General features: G+C 45.5%; 1 protein-coding gene across 5 annotated transcripts in view; it reads left to right on the forward strand.

Moving 5' to 3' along the window:
* Positions 1–9,038, forward strand: part of LOC127571766 (AMMECR1-like protein) — a 65,012-nt gene extending 55,974 nt beyond the window's left edge. For all 5 annotated transcript variants that reach the window (XM_052018459.1, XM_052018457.1, XM_052018456.1 and 2 more), the window contains 3 exons: positions 3,889–3,979; positions 4,659–4,755; positions 7,972–9,038. In XM_052018459.1, the coding sequence (XP_051874419.1) occupies positions 3,889–3,979; positions 4,659–4,755; positions 7,972–8,083 (300 nt within the window). In that variant the 3' untranslated portion in view covers positions 8,084–9,038. The remainder of the gene's footprint in view (positions 1–3,888; positions 3,980–4,658; positions 4,756–7,971) is intronic.
* The last annotated feature ends 7,426 nt before the right edge of the window (positions 9,039–16,464 follow it).

Raw genomic sequence — 16,464 nt, forward strand, 5'->3', positions numbered from 1 at the left:
CACAAGCAGTGTGTTGTGGACCGAGCTAAGATATAGTAAGTGGATCTGATCAAAGGTCTGTCCTACAATGTGTAAATATAATGGACAGTTAAACTGTTAATGAGAGGAGGGACTTTTCTGAGGATCTTCATCATCAATCGCACTAGAGCCCAGCACATAAATACAAAAGTTGGGACTAAAACATTGGTAATCAACTTTAGCATGCTGTCTGATGTGGAGGACCTCTGGTAAAAGGACCTTGCTAATTCCATTCAGGATTAGACTGATGTGGAAAGTTTTTTTTTCCTCAAAAGTAACCACTCCGTTCTTCATGTGATATTCAGCAGCATCACCATCATTGAACTCCCCACAATCAAAATCCTGGAGATCACCTTTGACTGGAAACTTAATTGCACCATCCACATAAATTCTGTGGCTGGATATTCTGAGGTGAATGATTCACCATTTGCTTCAGTGTTGGAAGATGCCTCCTTTGCCAAGGTACAAGGCAGGAGATTTTTGGAATACAGTCCAGCTGCCTAAATGACTCCAACTCCAACCACCTTCAATGAGGAGACTGCAGATGCTGGAATCTGGAGCAACACAAGATGCTGGAGGAACTCGGCAGGTCAGGCAGCATCTGTGGAGGGAAATGAACAGTCAATACTTTGGGCTGAGATCCTTCATCTGGGATGAACGATAGAGGGGAGATAGCCAGTATAAAGAGGTGGAGGGAAGGGGTGGAGCAAGACCTAGCAAAATGATAGGTGGATCCAGGTGAGGAGGGGTGATAGGTGGAGGCAACAAAGGGCTGAAGCTGGAATCCGATAGGAGAGGAAGATGGAGCATGGAATCAAGTGAGGGAGGTGGGGAGGGCAGATGGGAACAGTCCAACCACATTCAAGAAGCTTTACATCATCTAGGACAAAGCAGCATATTTAATTGGAACCCTGTCCGTCAGCTTCCAGAGGAGATGTTAACACTGAGGTTCTGTACCTTTGGGTGTACTTAGCAGATCCCATGGCACTGCTTTGAAGGAGAGAAAAGTACTCTGGCCAAGTGTCCTGACGATATTTGTCCCTCGTATATGTCATATATGTCATTCAGTAGTTAATGATGTTGCTGTGTGTGATCTTGTGTGGAAAATTGGCTGAATTCCTTCCACTACAATAATAATCAGGCTTTAAAAGTATTCCATTGACTGTGGAACACATTGGCTCCACTGTAAGCATTCATGTGACCATTTGATCACCATGGTTGTAATGGTCTTCAAGCTGCAGTACTGCAAACTGGCAACTCTCCTCAAACTCATGACCTCCATTACCTTGAGCAGCAAGCACATAGGAACATCAACACCTCCAATTTTCCTTTCAAGTCTCCCACTGTTGGACTCTAGTTACTATTCCTTCCTGGTGTTAACAATGCTGTGAGTATACCTTCACCAAATGGATCACTAGTATGAACAGGCTTATGTGCCTGTGATGCTGCTGCAGGTAAGTTCTTCATTGCACCTGTGCATACATGTACTTGTGCATATGACAATGAACTCTACTTTGACTTTGAGTATGACTCACCATCACCTTCAAGGGGAGTTGGGGGTTACCAATAAATGCTGGCCGTACCAACAATGTGTATGAATGAATAAAAGGCAAAATGTTACTTGCACACTGTTTCCTGCCCTTGCCTTGTGTCTGGTTAATCTCAGCTAACCTTACTCAATGTCACATTGATATTTCACAAGAGTGCTCATGAACATCAGATTCACCTGTATTCTGCTCTTTAAAAATGCAACCATTCAGAGAGGGACACAAGATGTACCTACCAGGGTCTCTGTATCTGCACTTGTTATGGCTGTGTAACTTTGTTCATCCACTCCCGGACTGCACATTGACTCAGATGAACTTTTGTAGAACAATATGATCTTGGATTTATTTTCCATTGTTGATCCCCTACCCTACTGGAAGGTGAGAGATCAACCATCACTAATGCAATAAGACAAGTGCCTTTGTTTTACTTTGCTGACTTTAATGTGAAGAAAGCATTTTTTAAAGCTGGTTCGGTCGTTAAGCTTCCAGCTTTCACCAACCATTTTCTCATTGGCTCGGACCCTAAGTTATCTCAAAATGCTGGAGGTGCAAAACAGCTGGATTAGTGTCGGGGGAGAGGGGGTATTTAGCATTTTGATGTTATTCTTAAGAGCATTGGCCAAATATGAAATTAAAATAACAATTAGACACCCTTGAAGCTAAATATTGTAAGGGCTGTGCTCAGGTTATTTGCAACATTGAAAGAAGTGTGTGTTTGTCACCTTGTGTAACTGGGATACACGAGATTTCCCTCCCCAGTCAGTAGCTGCCTGTTCTTGCTCCAGAAGATGCAGTGCTGGAAGGGACAGGACAAATGTTGTACTGCAGCGCGACCACCCGATAGCACAGCTGCATTCCCTGGCTATCAGTTTATAGTAATAATTAATAACTGTCAATTTCCCTTCACACTCGCAGATCGACAACAGAAATATATTTCCTTCGTTGATCACCTGAATTCATTAACAAATTAACAATCAAAAATTCTTTACAAATAGAGCAGACCATTCTTGGATTTTTCAATTTTTTTTTACGTTTCCTAACTACCTAATTACTAGTTGAATACACTTTAAAGCAGTATGATTTGTATTACTGATTTACACACATTTGCTCTCTGATAGGTGATTGTATAAAGTTTGTAATGGTATCCAGTCATTTACAAATTGTCTATCCTCCACACCCCTAACTTGGTGCGATCTTGAAAATTGAAATTGGTAAGAATCAAAGCGACATTGATTTTTATCTGCTAAAATTGGTACGGTTAAAATCCAAGTCTGCCAAGCCTACCTAACCATCATGTTGCATTCACTCAATTAATACTCCAAGTCTGCTGATGTTTGTCTGTCTGTCTGTCTCTGGGTTTCTATGTGCACTAAATCAAGGCTTTTAGCACTAATTCCCTTTCTATTCAGAAGTCTTGTTGAAGGAGTTGATCAAGTGATGCTCAGACCCTTGAAGCAGGAACACGCCAGGTGGATCTGATAGTCTGCTGTGTCAGGACTATAGTGACTTCAGAGTAAGAGTTCAGTGCTGCTAATGAACCAGCCAAGTGTGTTTTAAATATAATTGGCCAGTGAAGAATCATTGAACCTGCTTGCTAACTGGTGTTTAAAGTATAAATGATCTAAGTCAGAATTTACAATGATACTATAAGATGTGTGATTGGGAGGAAGGAGTTATAAAAGGACACAAGGAAATGGGCAATTCCATGGAGAATGCAGTTGAATGAAGGTAAGTATGAGGTGGTTTAGTTTGGATCTGAGAAATAATCAGAGTATAATCTGAGTGTTTTAGGTGGTGTGGATGGGCATGGAGATTAGGTGTCTACGTACACAAATCTCTCAAGGTGGTGAATAGGTATCAACAGTGATCTTAAAAGTGGTATATCAGTCATTCAAAAATAAGGAAATGGTACTTGCACAAAATCGTTGTCGGACCCCAGTGTGAGAACAGAGTTTAGTTTAGGACGCTGGTCATCAGGAAAGATATATTGGTTTTAGTGGCTCAGTGTGTAGTCGCCTAACTTATACCAGGATCTAATGGTTTAGATTTAAATTTGGCTCAGACTCCTTGGTTGAATGGTAATCAGTTGGGACCAATTACATTGAAATGCACCTAAAATCTCTCTCATTCAACGTGAATTATCACAGACACACTGTTTCAATGTTAGAGTTCATTCCATCTGTTCTTTCACTTTCTGACCAGTTTTAATATGATTTTGGTCCAAGCCAAAATTGGCAATAGGGCCCTATTTACATAGTGAGTAATAGTGTGCTGAATGAAAATGTTGTTATCTTTATAGTAATGAAGATAAATCTGTGTTTAGGTGGGAGTACATGGGATTCGAATAGAGTTTGTGAATGAGAAGGGGGCAAAACGCACAGCAACGTACCTACCGGAAGTGGCCAAGGAACAGGGTAGGTGTGACCCACAGCTCGGCAATCTGTTCTTGTGCTCTGTGTTTCAGTGGGGAGCTGTTAATAAGAGTTACAAACAAGAGTAACAGCTGTCAGTTTCAACAGTGTAAAGGTTTTCAGCATTCAACCTGGATGCATTATATGTTAAATGTAACTTTAACTTTCTCTCAGGAAATCCTCAGCAAGTCAGGCTGCATCTGTGGAAAGAGAAACAGTTAATGTTTCAGGTCAAAGTCCCTTCAGAACAGTTGAATATGTTTTGTCAAGGGTACCGAGTTGAAGCATGAATTCTGTTTCTCTCTCCACAGATGGAGCCTGACCTGCTGAGTGTTTCCAGCATTTTCTGTTTTTATTTCAGACTTCCAGCGTCTGCACTTTTTTCTATTTTCATTTAACTTTCCTACATCATCTTGTCCATAAACATTTTTTTTGATATGTTAGTTGATAGTTTGTGGAGCTTGCCTTAAGTAAATGTAGTTGTATGGAAAACATTTCAAGCAGCTATTTTCCTGCAACAATTACTTTTCCTTTCATGACCTAGTATTGTAACTAGTGTTTGAACTTTGGGACCTGTTTGCTGGAGAACTGGTATAGCCAAACCATAGGTATTAGCTGGTACCAAGGCATGGATGTGTCTCTGTTACTTCTGTTTGGGCATATTTCTGATCTTGTGTTGCAGACTGGGACCAGATTCAGACTATAGACTCTCTTTTGCGTAAAGGAGGTTACAAAGCTCCCATCACAAATGAATTCAGGAAAGCAATCAAGCTCACCAGGTGAGTAACACAGTGAAGCCATCTCTGAAACTGCATGAAGTGGTTGAAGCCTAATGAAATGTCAGCTGTCCAAAGCCAGGTTATCCCCATGTAGAGAGGTTGGGAGTAGGTGAGTCACCAACCCGTATAGAGAAACTTGATGTAGGTAAGGCATCCCTAGTTCTTGAGAGGAGTAGTCGAGAATTGTTTTGTTATGGGTGAATTGACCTGAAATATTCCCTGGTTTTCTCTCTCCTCTGAAGTTATTTGGCCCGTTGAGCATTTCCTGCATCTTCTGTTTGTTTTCAGCTTGTACAGTATTCTGCTTTTCTAAAATTACTTACTAAGTTGAAATGCTGTTGGATTTTCATTTGCTGAGTAGCAGAATTCTGAGGCAAAGCACAAGATGATCTAGGCATATGGTGCATAGATTTGACAATCCCTAACTATCATGGAACAATGTGCCACTGATATATGTGGGATTCTTGTCAATTTTCAAGGATACCTTGGATTTGTAATGGGTTGCTCTATGGGTTAGTGAACTGATAGATATAACATTGCAAGCTGTATAAATGGCCTTAGAAATGAAGTGGGAGGTAGTGCCCATACAATGCAGTTCAAGTAATTCCAACTCAGTACTGTCTCAGGAAGCACTCAGTAAGAACGGGAATCAAGAGTAAGGCTGCTTCTGCATTAAGGAAAGGATTTGCATTTATATAGTGCAATTCACAATCTGAGGACATGCTAAAACACCACAGAGCCAATATGATTCATTTGAGTGTAGACACTTATGCAGAGAACTGTGACCCAAAAACAACAATGAAATAAGTGACCAGAGAGTTAGTGGTGGTGTTTGAAGATGTGAGAACTTCCTGCTGTTTTAATATTACCATGGAAGGCTTTATCTTGGGATTGACTTAGAAGGTAAAATGATGCCTTATTTTAATATCTCAAGTAAAGGAAAGCCCTCTCGTGCAGCACTTCCTCAGTGCCCACACTTAACGTGGGAACACCTGACCTTAAGCTGAATGCCATCACTGAACTGGAGTGAATGCTTATGCGAGATGAGTGTAGGCTGGGTTAACTGAGGGGAGCACTCTTCAACAGGTATAACATGGTAACCCTCTTTGTGGCTATTAAGCATTGCTAATGAGGTGCATTAGGATTTTTGTTTTGTTACATTAAAGAAGTCTTGTGCCATAAATGACCTTCAGATAACTAGTGAGGGATACAAACCAAGGGTGTTCTGCGTGGGTTTCCTCCCACACTCCAAAGGTGTACAGGTTAGGAAGTTGTGGGCATGCTATGTTGGCGCCGGAAGCATGGCGACACTTGCGGGCTGCCCCCAGAGCACTGTACGCAAAAGATGTATTTCACTGTGTTTAAGTGTACATGTAACTAATAAAGAGATCTTATCTTATAAATCCTGATTTCTGTTTACCTGTATCAGCACTTAAAATTGTTCAATGTAACTTGTTCAGAGAATGAATGGGAAGAGATTTGGTAAGTAGGTCACTGGGCAATTAGAGCAGCCTGACAACTGGCTGATGAACGCATGTACTTCCCTTCCCCATAGAAAAGGGAGGGAAAAATAGCTGAAAGCAGAAATGAAAAACACTGTCAGTTGTGAGGAATAAAAGCAGCCAACTCTGGTTACCAGGTCTCCCAGCACATGAAAAGAGGAAAGGTGTATTAACATTTCAGATGTGCACCATTTTTCTGAACTACACAATGGTGGTCTGCCATTCATTGTTTGAAATGTAAACTTGCTGTGGGTGAAAGTCATGCTGGAACGGAAGTGGAAAGTTTACTGGGTAGTAGATGAAGGTTCTAATTTGCAAGCAAAGTACCGTGTCATGTAATGTTTTGGACCTTCGCACTCTGAGAATCCTCAACTTGTCACAGTATAGGAGGAGGCCATTTGGCTTGTGTGTCTGTGCTGGCCCCTGGTACAGCAACCATTTGCTCACGTTACAAAATGTGGTGTGGAAAGATTTTCATGCAATTCACAAATTCTATTGTGACGTGCCCAGAAAGGTTGTCTTTATCTCAGCTAATAGTCAGTGACAGCGCTATGCATTCTTCTACACTTCTAGATGCAAATGATCAGAAGGAACCTACTCCAGCAACTGATAATTGGCAGATCAATAATTGGATAATGGTGCAGGTTCTCTTCTGCTGAGTTAGTTGATGTTGGGTGCTGCAGTTAGCTACCTACCATATACCTCTCCCTCAAGCCCAGTGGGAAAGTATGGATAGTGGAAGGAAAGCAGTTACCAATGGTTGCTTCTCAGCACCAACCCATGTGTGTGGTTTTGGTCAATACCAGAATCTATAATGTAGGATCTTATAGTAGAACATAAATAATTGGTAATTGGTTTATTATTGTCACATGTACCAAGATACAGTGAAAAGCTTTTGTTTGCCTGCCATCTAGACAGATTATTCCATACATAAGTATGTCGAGGTAGTACAAAAGGAAAACAAAAAACAGAATGCAGAATATAGTGTTACACTTAAAGTACAGTGCAGGTAGACAAAATGCAAGGGTCATGATGAAGTAAATTGAGTTTATCTTTATTGTACAAGAGGTCCATTCAAGAGTCTTGTAACAGCAGGACAGAGGAGAACAGAGGAATTTAGTATTCGTTTATGAAAGTAAAATCATGTTTGATTAATCTTCTGGAGCTGTTTGAGGATGTGAATGGTGGAATTGGGGGAACCACTTTATTCATTGTATTTGTATTTTCAGCAGACCTGCAGTAAGCACCCACACAAAGTGGCCGACAAAGTGTGGCTTTCATTTTTTTTTCACAGGTCTGGGATTAAGTTGAACCTCGTTATGATTAGAAAGATGACCAACATCCAACCCTAGGACTATGAAGGCAGGGGTCTGTGTACCGGCACCTGATTTGTTAAAACGTTTTTAAACTTTATTTATACAGCACGGTAACAGGCCCTTCCAGCCCAACGAGCCCACGCTGCCCAATTACACCCATGTTACCCTACTAACCCATACGTCTTTGGAATGTGGGAGGAAACTGGAGCACCCGGAGGAAACCCACACAGTCATGGGAAGAACATACAAACTCCTTACAGACAGTGGCGGGAATTGCACCCCAATCGCTGGTGGTGTAATATCGTTATGCTAAATGCTACGCTACTGTGCTGCTCTGTACATTTAGGAACCTCACTGGGAGCAACCCACATAACGCACTGCCCTTTCTCTCTCCTCAGGTACCGCAGCGAGAAAATAACAATTAGCTACGCTGAGTACATGGCTTCGCGACAGCACTATTTTCAGAATGGCACCCTCCATGCCCCACCTCTCTACAATCATTACTCCTGACAACAAGCAGCACGACCAATCACAGGACTCCAGCTACCACCTCATTGGAGGTGACGCCTCCTCTTCCTGGTCTAGTTACTTTTACTACTGCACTATTTTATGATGCTAGCTTCCGTTGCCAAGCACGCCTTCGGTTAGCTCTACCTCAGACAGACTTGGCAACGGAACGCTGCGACAAGACAGAATATTGTTTTGGGGAAGGGAGGGATTTCTAACAAATCTTGTTTCTGTTTCTATACTTGTTTACCTATGTTTGCCTTACTTTGGTAACTTGCAGGACTCCATGTATGAGTTGCAAGTTTTTTAGTACTGAAACCATTGACGTGCGTAGGGTGCTCAGTCTCTTCACCAATGGATGATGTATCCACTGGGTTGTTGCTTTAGTCTTGCCTCCCTAAACCCAAAGGTCACTGGTTTGCAGTTTTCATTTGGTGAATCGTGGGATGTGATTTCCCCAAAATGCTGCTCAAAGTGGGGAGAAAATTCCAAAATCCTGTGTAATAAAAACAGAGTTTGACATTATTCAGTCCGCACAAGCCAATGGTCAGTCAGTAGGTGCAGTTGAAAATACAGTCAGGACTGAAACGCTTTCCTATGTTACTTTAAAGTCCTGTTCCCCATGACACGAGTAAGTATTAACTTGAAGTAAATAGCGGGACTTCTAACGGACAGGCTGTGCATAATTGCCAAGTGGTACGCAATTATGTGTGCGTGCCTACAGGTCAAGCATAAACCAAGTGTGAATGCTGGATTTCTTTGCACATTATACAAGATTTCAGCACAGTCCCAGTTCCAGCAGTCACTCTGGCAATAATCTGGTTACCTTTTAATCAACAGTGTTGGAGGGGTAGTAAAATCTAGTTTTTTTTTGTTGGCCTCATTTACTACTTGTATATCTATAGCCCAAGCATACATTTTGTGAATGAAAACCCTTTGATAAAGTGAATTGTATTTATTCTGTGTCTCTTTGTCTGTGTACGGCATAACATACCTATTCGCTGGAGCCCAGAGGCGGACCCTACCAAGCCATGTTCTAGCAGTGCATTAAACCACCCATCTGAGAGCCTGTGTCTGTGTGAGAGAGAGTCTAAAAGTTACTCAAAGGAGCAAAAGACAATATTATGCATCATCAACCTACACTCCTTTCGATGGAACTGATATCTCCAAAAACAAAGCAGTCTGCCACGTACCAAGGAGAAGCAAGAGACATGTAGAACATCAAGTCAATATTAGGAATAGTATGAGACCATTGAGCTCTTTAATGCTGCTCTGCTATTCAGTTAGATCATAACTGATTGGTACAAACTCCTCCACCTACCTTCCACATTCCTTCGCATTCTCGCATTTTGCAAAAAAAATATAACTACTTGTTTTTGAAACTTCCAGTTGATTCACAATGTCAATGTATTTTTCTTGAGGAGAGAGTTGATTTCTGTCATTATTTGAGGATCTTCTTTGCATCACTTGTGAATGGCCAAGGGTGATATCCTCTTTGTAAAACATTCTCCCAAAGGAGCTAGAAAATACTCAGCAGGTCAGGCAACATCTGTGGAGAGAGAAAAAAACAGAATTAACTTTCAAAGACCCTTCACCAGAATTGGGACCGAGAAATCACGAGTTGGTTTTAAGCTGCACAGAGAATGGGGGAGGAATGGATAGAACAAAGGTAATATATGTGATTGGGGTGAGGCCAGGGTTGCTGCAGGGATAAGTGGCAAATGAGGTCATCCAGTCCATAGTTTGATAGGGGCAGTTAGAGAGTGTAAACATGAACAAAGGAACATAAGAGTTATGAAATGAGGACACTCAGAACACAAAGGAACAGAAGGCACGAAATGCAGAGCTCTGGAACGTGCCCAGTGAGGCGGGGTGCAATAATGAAAAACCAAACCACAAATGGATACAGACTGAAGAAGGGAGTTACCTGAACTTGTAGAATTTGATAACGAGTCCGTAAGGATGTAATGTGCCCAGATGGAAGATGAGGTGCTGTTCCCCAAACTTGCATCATTGTAACAGTGCAGGAGGTCACAGATGGAGGTCAGAGGGCAGTGAGATGAAGAATTAAAAGTGGCAGGCAACAGAAAACTTTGGGTTGTTCCTACATTTTGTAGGGGAGACCACATTGTGAGCACTGAATGCAGTGCACTAGATTGGAAGAAGTGCAGGTGGATCACTGCTTCACCTGGAAGGATTGTTGGGTCCCTGAATGGTGAGAAGGGAAGAGGTGAAAGGACAGGTGTTGCACCTTCTGGAGTTGCAAGGGAAAGATGGGGTGGGGATGGAAGAGCAGGCCAGGGAGTTGTGGATGGAGCCATCCCTTTGAAATGCTGAAGAAGTGAAAGGTGAGGGAGATGGGGATACGTCTCTGGTCATGGACTCTTGAAAACTGACGGACCTACTTGGGTGAAAGGCCAGGGGAACTTTGCTGTTGCTCTGCCCAGGAGGAGGGGTAGCAAATAGATGAGGTGCAATCAAGGGCTCTGTCCAACACAGTGGAGGGGAAGTCATTCTTCAGGAAGAAGGATGAAGTTTCCAAGGCACCTGTGCAGACTGTCTCATTGTCAGAGCAAAATCGACAGAGACTCATAGAACAATACAGGCCCTTCGGCCCACCACGTTGTGCCGACCTTCAAACCACTCCTAAGACTATTTAACCCCTTCCTCCCACATATCCCTCTATCTTGATGGAGGAATTCAGAGAATGGAACAGTCCTTGCATGAGGCAGGGTGGGAGAAAGTATAATCATAATACCTGTGGGAGTCTGTGGCTTTAATGCATGTTCATCACTAGCCTATCCTGAGGTGGAGACAGTCAGATCCAGAAAGGGAAGAGGTGAGTCGGGGATGGACCAGGTGAAGGTGACTGCAGGATAAAAACTGGCAGCAAAAGTGATGACATTATTGAGTTCAGAAAGCATCACCTTTGTGGTCAAGAATGTATTGGAGTCAGGTGAGGGAGTGGGCCCCAAGGACGACTGTTTCAGGTATTGTGATTCTCTGGTCTGCTCTCCCATCTCCATCTACTGCTCCCTGTCGTGTGGCACTTTGACATGTGACTGCAGGAGATGCAACACCTGTCCTTTTCTCTATTTCCCAATCCTAGACTGCTTCTCTCTCCAAAGATGCTGCCTGACCTGCTCAGTGTTTCCAGCATTTTCTAACACCTGTCCTGTGCTAACCCTGCAAATCGAGATTGTCATGTGTATCACTACCACACCTCCACTTCCTCACTCCATAAGATCTTGTCCTGGTTGAACTCGTCTAATATTTGACGGAATGAAGGGGTGCATTTAATCCTGATGAAACAAAATGATCTGGTTCCCAGTCCAAGGCTGGAGCAGACTTGTGGCAGGTGATTCTATCACTGTCCCGTGCTCCGATGTTCTCCACCATCCCAAATTAAAACCCAACCCAGCATAAGCAGTGGTCTTTGGAGAGAGAGGAGAAACCGGGTGAGGTAGTGAATAACTTAGGACTATGTTTACAGATCATGCAGCAATGTGGAAGGAGGCCATTTGGCTCATCAATTCTGTTCTAGCCCAATGCAAAAGCAATCCGGCTAGTCCCACCATCCTTTCTGCACAGACGCCTGTGATGTTTTTCTTTTCAAGTAGGTATCCAATTCTTTAGTGAGTGGCACAATTGAATCTGCCCCATTCCTCCCTGACAATGTATCCAGACCCCAACTATTCACCATATGAAGTGTGCTTCCCGCTTTTGGTTCTTTTGCCAATCACCCTGGTTCTCTCTCCCCTGGTTTTTGATCCTTCTTCATTTTCTTTCTATTACTGTATGTGTACTTAATGATTTTAAATATCCCTATAACAGCCCCTCACAACCTCTGCTGTTCCAGGGACAACAGCCCCAACTTCTCCAGTCTGTCCACACAACTAAAGACCCTCTTCCCTGGAATCATTCCAGTAAATCTCTCTACTCTCCCTAAAACCTTTTTTTTCTAAAACATGGTACCCAGAAATGGACTACTCCTGTTGTGGCTGAACCAGTGCTATATAAAGGTTCATCGTGACTTCCTTGCTCTTGCCTGCTCTGCCTTTATTTATAAAGTCCAGGGTCCTGTGTGCCGTTGGTAAGGCTTTCCCAATCTTCCCTGCCACTTTCAATGAGCACAAACACACCCAAATCTCTCTGCTCCTGATCCCATTTGGAACTGTTTCTCAAGCCCACCCCCCAACCACCACCACATGCTCTCGTCCCTCTCGCACTGAAATGTGACACTTGTCAGTTTCCACGGTAAGTTTCATTGGCCTTGTCCACCTTTGACCCAGGCTGTCTGGATCCTCCCCATCCTTCTCGTGGTACACTACATTATAAAGTTTTGTGTGCCATCTGTGGAATTGTGTTCTGTAGCAGTGGAGATTGTCCAAAGGAGATTCAGTGGGCTAATTCTTGGGATGAGGGTTGTCCTATCAGGAGAGGATACACAGTTTGGGTCTGAATGCCTCAGAGTTTAGAAGAATGAGGGGTGACTTTATTAAACCAGGTAAGATCTTGAGGGGATTTGACAGTAGATGTTGAGATGTTTCCACCAGTGGGAGAGTCTTCAATGAAGGGATATAGTTACAACACAAGGGGACTGAGGTGTGTAGGAACAACTTCTTCTAGGGAGCAGTGGATCTCTGGAACTCTGCCCCAGAGGGTGGTGGAGGCTGGATCATTAGAGATATTTGAGGTGGATAACTTTTTGTAAGTGAGGAATTGACAGCTGTGGGGATCTGGTACAGAAGAGATGAGGTGGGGCAGATCAGCCATGATCATATAAAATAACAGGGCAGGCTTGAAGGGCCAAGTGGCCTACTCCTGCTATTTTCTAGTGTTCTGCATGTCCAAGTCAATAAGTTAAGGAAAATCGTGGTCCTGAACTGCCTGTGAGGTACACAATGAATATTTCCCTTTGGTCTGAAACATCACCTGGTAAATTGGTTTATTATTGTCACATGTATTGAGGTACAGTGAAAAATTTGTATACCATTCATACAGATCAATTCATTACATGGTGCATTGAGGCAGTACAAGGGAAAAGAATAACAGAATGCAGAATAAAGTGTTATAGTTACAGAGAAAGTGCAGTGCACTACACTTAGACAGTAAGGTGCAAGGTCATAATCGGGTAGATTTTGAGGTCGAGTCCATCTTATCATACTAGGAAACCAATCAATGGTCTTATAACAGCGGGATAGAAGTGGTCCTTGAGCCTGGTGTACATGCTTTCAGGCTTTTGTATCTCTTACCTGATTTGGGGGTTGTGGGGGGGGGGGGGGGGCGCGGTGAAGAGAGAATGTCCTTGTCACTACTCGTGATGCTGGAAGCCTCAACTGAAACCAAACCAGCTGGAAATACCCAGCAGGTTAGGCGACATCTGTGATTCTGAAGAAAGGCCAGCGACCTGAATCACTGACTCTGCTGCTCTCTGCCGACGCTGCCTGACCTGCTGAGTATTTCCAGCACTTTTTGTTTTATTTCACAGCTCCCCTTCTCTGTCACTTTGGATTTCTATCCATGTTGCTACTGCCCTTGTTACTTGGATTATACTGGGCTAACTCGCATACTGATTAAACCTTTCAATGTGAAACTGTCATTAACCCTGGAATTGGAAGCCAAAGAGGGGAGATGTTTTAATTGGCCATGTCTGGAGCTTCTTCAAACACTGAGGACTAAGAGTCTGCTCAAGGTGAGTGAAAGGCTAACTCAGGAGTACAGAAGGACAAGGCTCAATGGGGGTTGGTGTCTATGGTGTGCCTTTCCAAGAAAGGTGACATGTTACAGTGCAAAACTATTCTCCATCTCGGGATTCAACAGCGTTAAATTGGCAACCATCCTCAGCAAAGACACAGAAGGCCATGCACCTCATGGGGTCTGTGCTGGTTCCTAGCAGAACTATCCCATCTGTCACATCCCTCCCCATCTGGTCCCTGCAAGCCATTCTCTCTTGCACACTTGTCAACTTCCCTTTTGTTGTTGGAATTGGTTTATTATTGTCACTTGTACCAAGGTACAGTGAAAAACTTGTCTTGCATACCATCCATACAGAGCAATTCATTACACAATTCAGAATGAAGTGTAACAGCTACAGAAAGTGCAGTGCAGGTAGATAATAAGGTGCAAAGTCATAATGATGTTGATTGTGAGGTCAAGAGTCCATCTGGTTGCACTAGGGAACCATTCAATAGTCTTATAACAGCAGGATAGAAGCTGTCCTTGAGCCTGGTTGTACATGCTTTCAGGCTTTTGTATCTTCCCCTAATGGGAGATGGGAGAAGAGAGAATGTCCTGGGTGGGTGGGGTCTTTGATTATGTTTGCTGCTTTACCAAGGCAGCAAGAAATGTCCACGGAGGGGAGGCTGGTTTCCGTGATGTGCTGGGCTGTGTCCACGACTCTTTGCGGTTTCTTGCGGTCCCAAGCAGAGCAGCTGCCAGACCAAGCTGTGATGCATCCAGATAGGATGCTTTCTATGGTGCATCGATGAAAGTTGGTGAATGTCAAAGGGGACATGCCAAGTTTCTTTAGCCTCTTGAGGAAGTAGAGGACCAAATGAGCTTTCTTTACCGTGGCATCTACGTAGCTGGATCAGGACAAGCTATTGGTGATCTTCACTCCTAGGAACTTGAAGCTGTCAATCCTCTTGACCTCTGCAACATAGATGTAGACAGAACCATGTGCACCACCCCCTTCCTGAAGTCAGTGACCAGCTCTTTTGTTTTTCTGACGTTGACAGAAAGGTTGTTATCATGACACCATGTCACTAAGCTATCTCCTTCCCGTACCCTGACTCATTGTTGAGATGTGGCCCACTACTGTGGTATAATCTGCAAACTTGTAGATGGAGTGAGAGCAGAATCTGGCCATGCAGTCATGAGTGTATTGCTGAGTTTTTGCCATGAACATCAAAGAGTAATTAGCAGCAACCAATTCACCCAACCCACACGTCTTTAGGACGTGGGAGGAAACTGGAGCACCCAGACGAAATCCATGGCAAAAGCCTGCAAACTCCACACGTTGTGGTGCCCAAGGACAGGGTTGACACCAGTTCCCCGGAGCTCTGAGGCAGCCGTGATAGCTGCTGTGCCACTTTGCTCCCCTGGTCTCCTGAGATGGGACCCATTTCAGCAGAAGAAAGGAGCCCCGGCTTGTTGTTTCCCTGACTTCAGTGTACATACAGTGAAATTAAATGTGTATTCTGCAGGAACAGGCTCACTGTTTTGCAGTGGTCAGGGGAAACCCCCTCACAAAACCAGAACACCCTAGTTGGGGAACTCGCCGTGACACCACCCCCTCCCCACCATCCCCTCACGCCCCACCCACCCCCTCACCATCCCCTCCCCCCCACCCACGCCCTCCCCACCATCCCCTCCCAACCACCCATCCCCTCCACCCCACATCCCCCCACCCAACCCCTCCATGATCCCCTCCCTCCCCACCATCACCTCCCCCCACCCCCTTAACCATTCCCTCGCCCCCAGCCACCCCCTCCACCATCCCCTCGCCCCCCACACCCCCTACCCCCTCCACCATCCCCTCGCCCCCCCACACCCCTCACCCCCTCCACCATCCCCTCGCCCCCCCACACCCCCTACCCCCTCCACCATCCCCTCGCCCCCCCACACCCCCTACCCCCCTCCACCATCCCCTCGCCCCCCCACACCCCCTACCCCCCTCCACCATCCCCTCGCCCCCCCCACACCCCCTACCCCCCTCCACCATCCCCTCGCCCCCCCACACCCCCTACCCCCCTCCACCATCCCCTCGCCCCCCCACACCCCTCACCCCCCTCCACCATCCCCTCGCCCCCCCACACCCCCTACCCCCCTCCACCATCCCCTCGCCCCCCCACACCCCCTACCCCCCTCCACCATCCCCTCGCCCCCCCACACCCCCTACCCCCCTCCACCATCCCCTCGCCCCCCCTCACCCCTCACCCCCTCCACCATCCCCTCGCCCCCCCCACACCCCCTACCCCCTCCACCATCCCCTCGCCCCCCCACACCCCCTACCCCCTCCACCATCCCCTCGCCCCCCCACACCCCCTACCCCCCTCCACCATCCCCTCGCCCCGCACACCCCCTACCCCCTCCACCATCCACTCACCCCCCCACACCCCCTACCCCCCTCCACCATCCCCTCGCCCCCACACCCCCCCTACCCCCCTCCACCATCCCCTCGCCCCGCACACCCCCTACCCCCTCCACCATCCCCTCACCCCCCACACCCCCTACCCCCCTCCACCATCCCCTCGCCCCCATACACCCCCTACCCCCCTCCACCATCCCCTCGCCCCGCACACCCCCTACCCCCTCCACCATCCCCTTGCCCCCCCCACACCCCCTACCCCCCTCCACCATCCCCTCGCCCCCACACCCCC

Source organism: Pristis pectinata, chromosome 6 (assembly GCF_009764475.1).
Source record: "Pristis pectinata isolate sPriPec2 chromosome 6, sPriPec2.1.pri, whole genome shotgun sequence".
In the NCBI taxonomy this organism is placed as follows: domain Eukaryota; kingdom Metazoa; phylum Chordata; class Chondrichthyes; order Rhinopristiformes; family Pristidae; genus Pristis; species Pristis pectinata.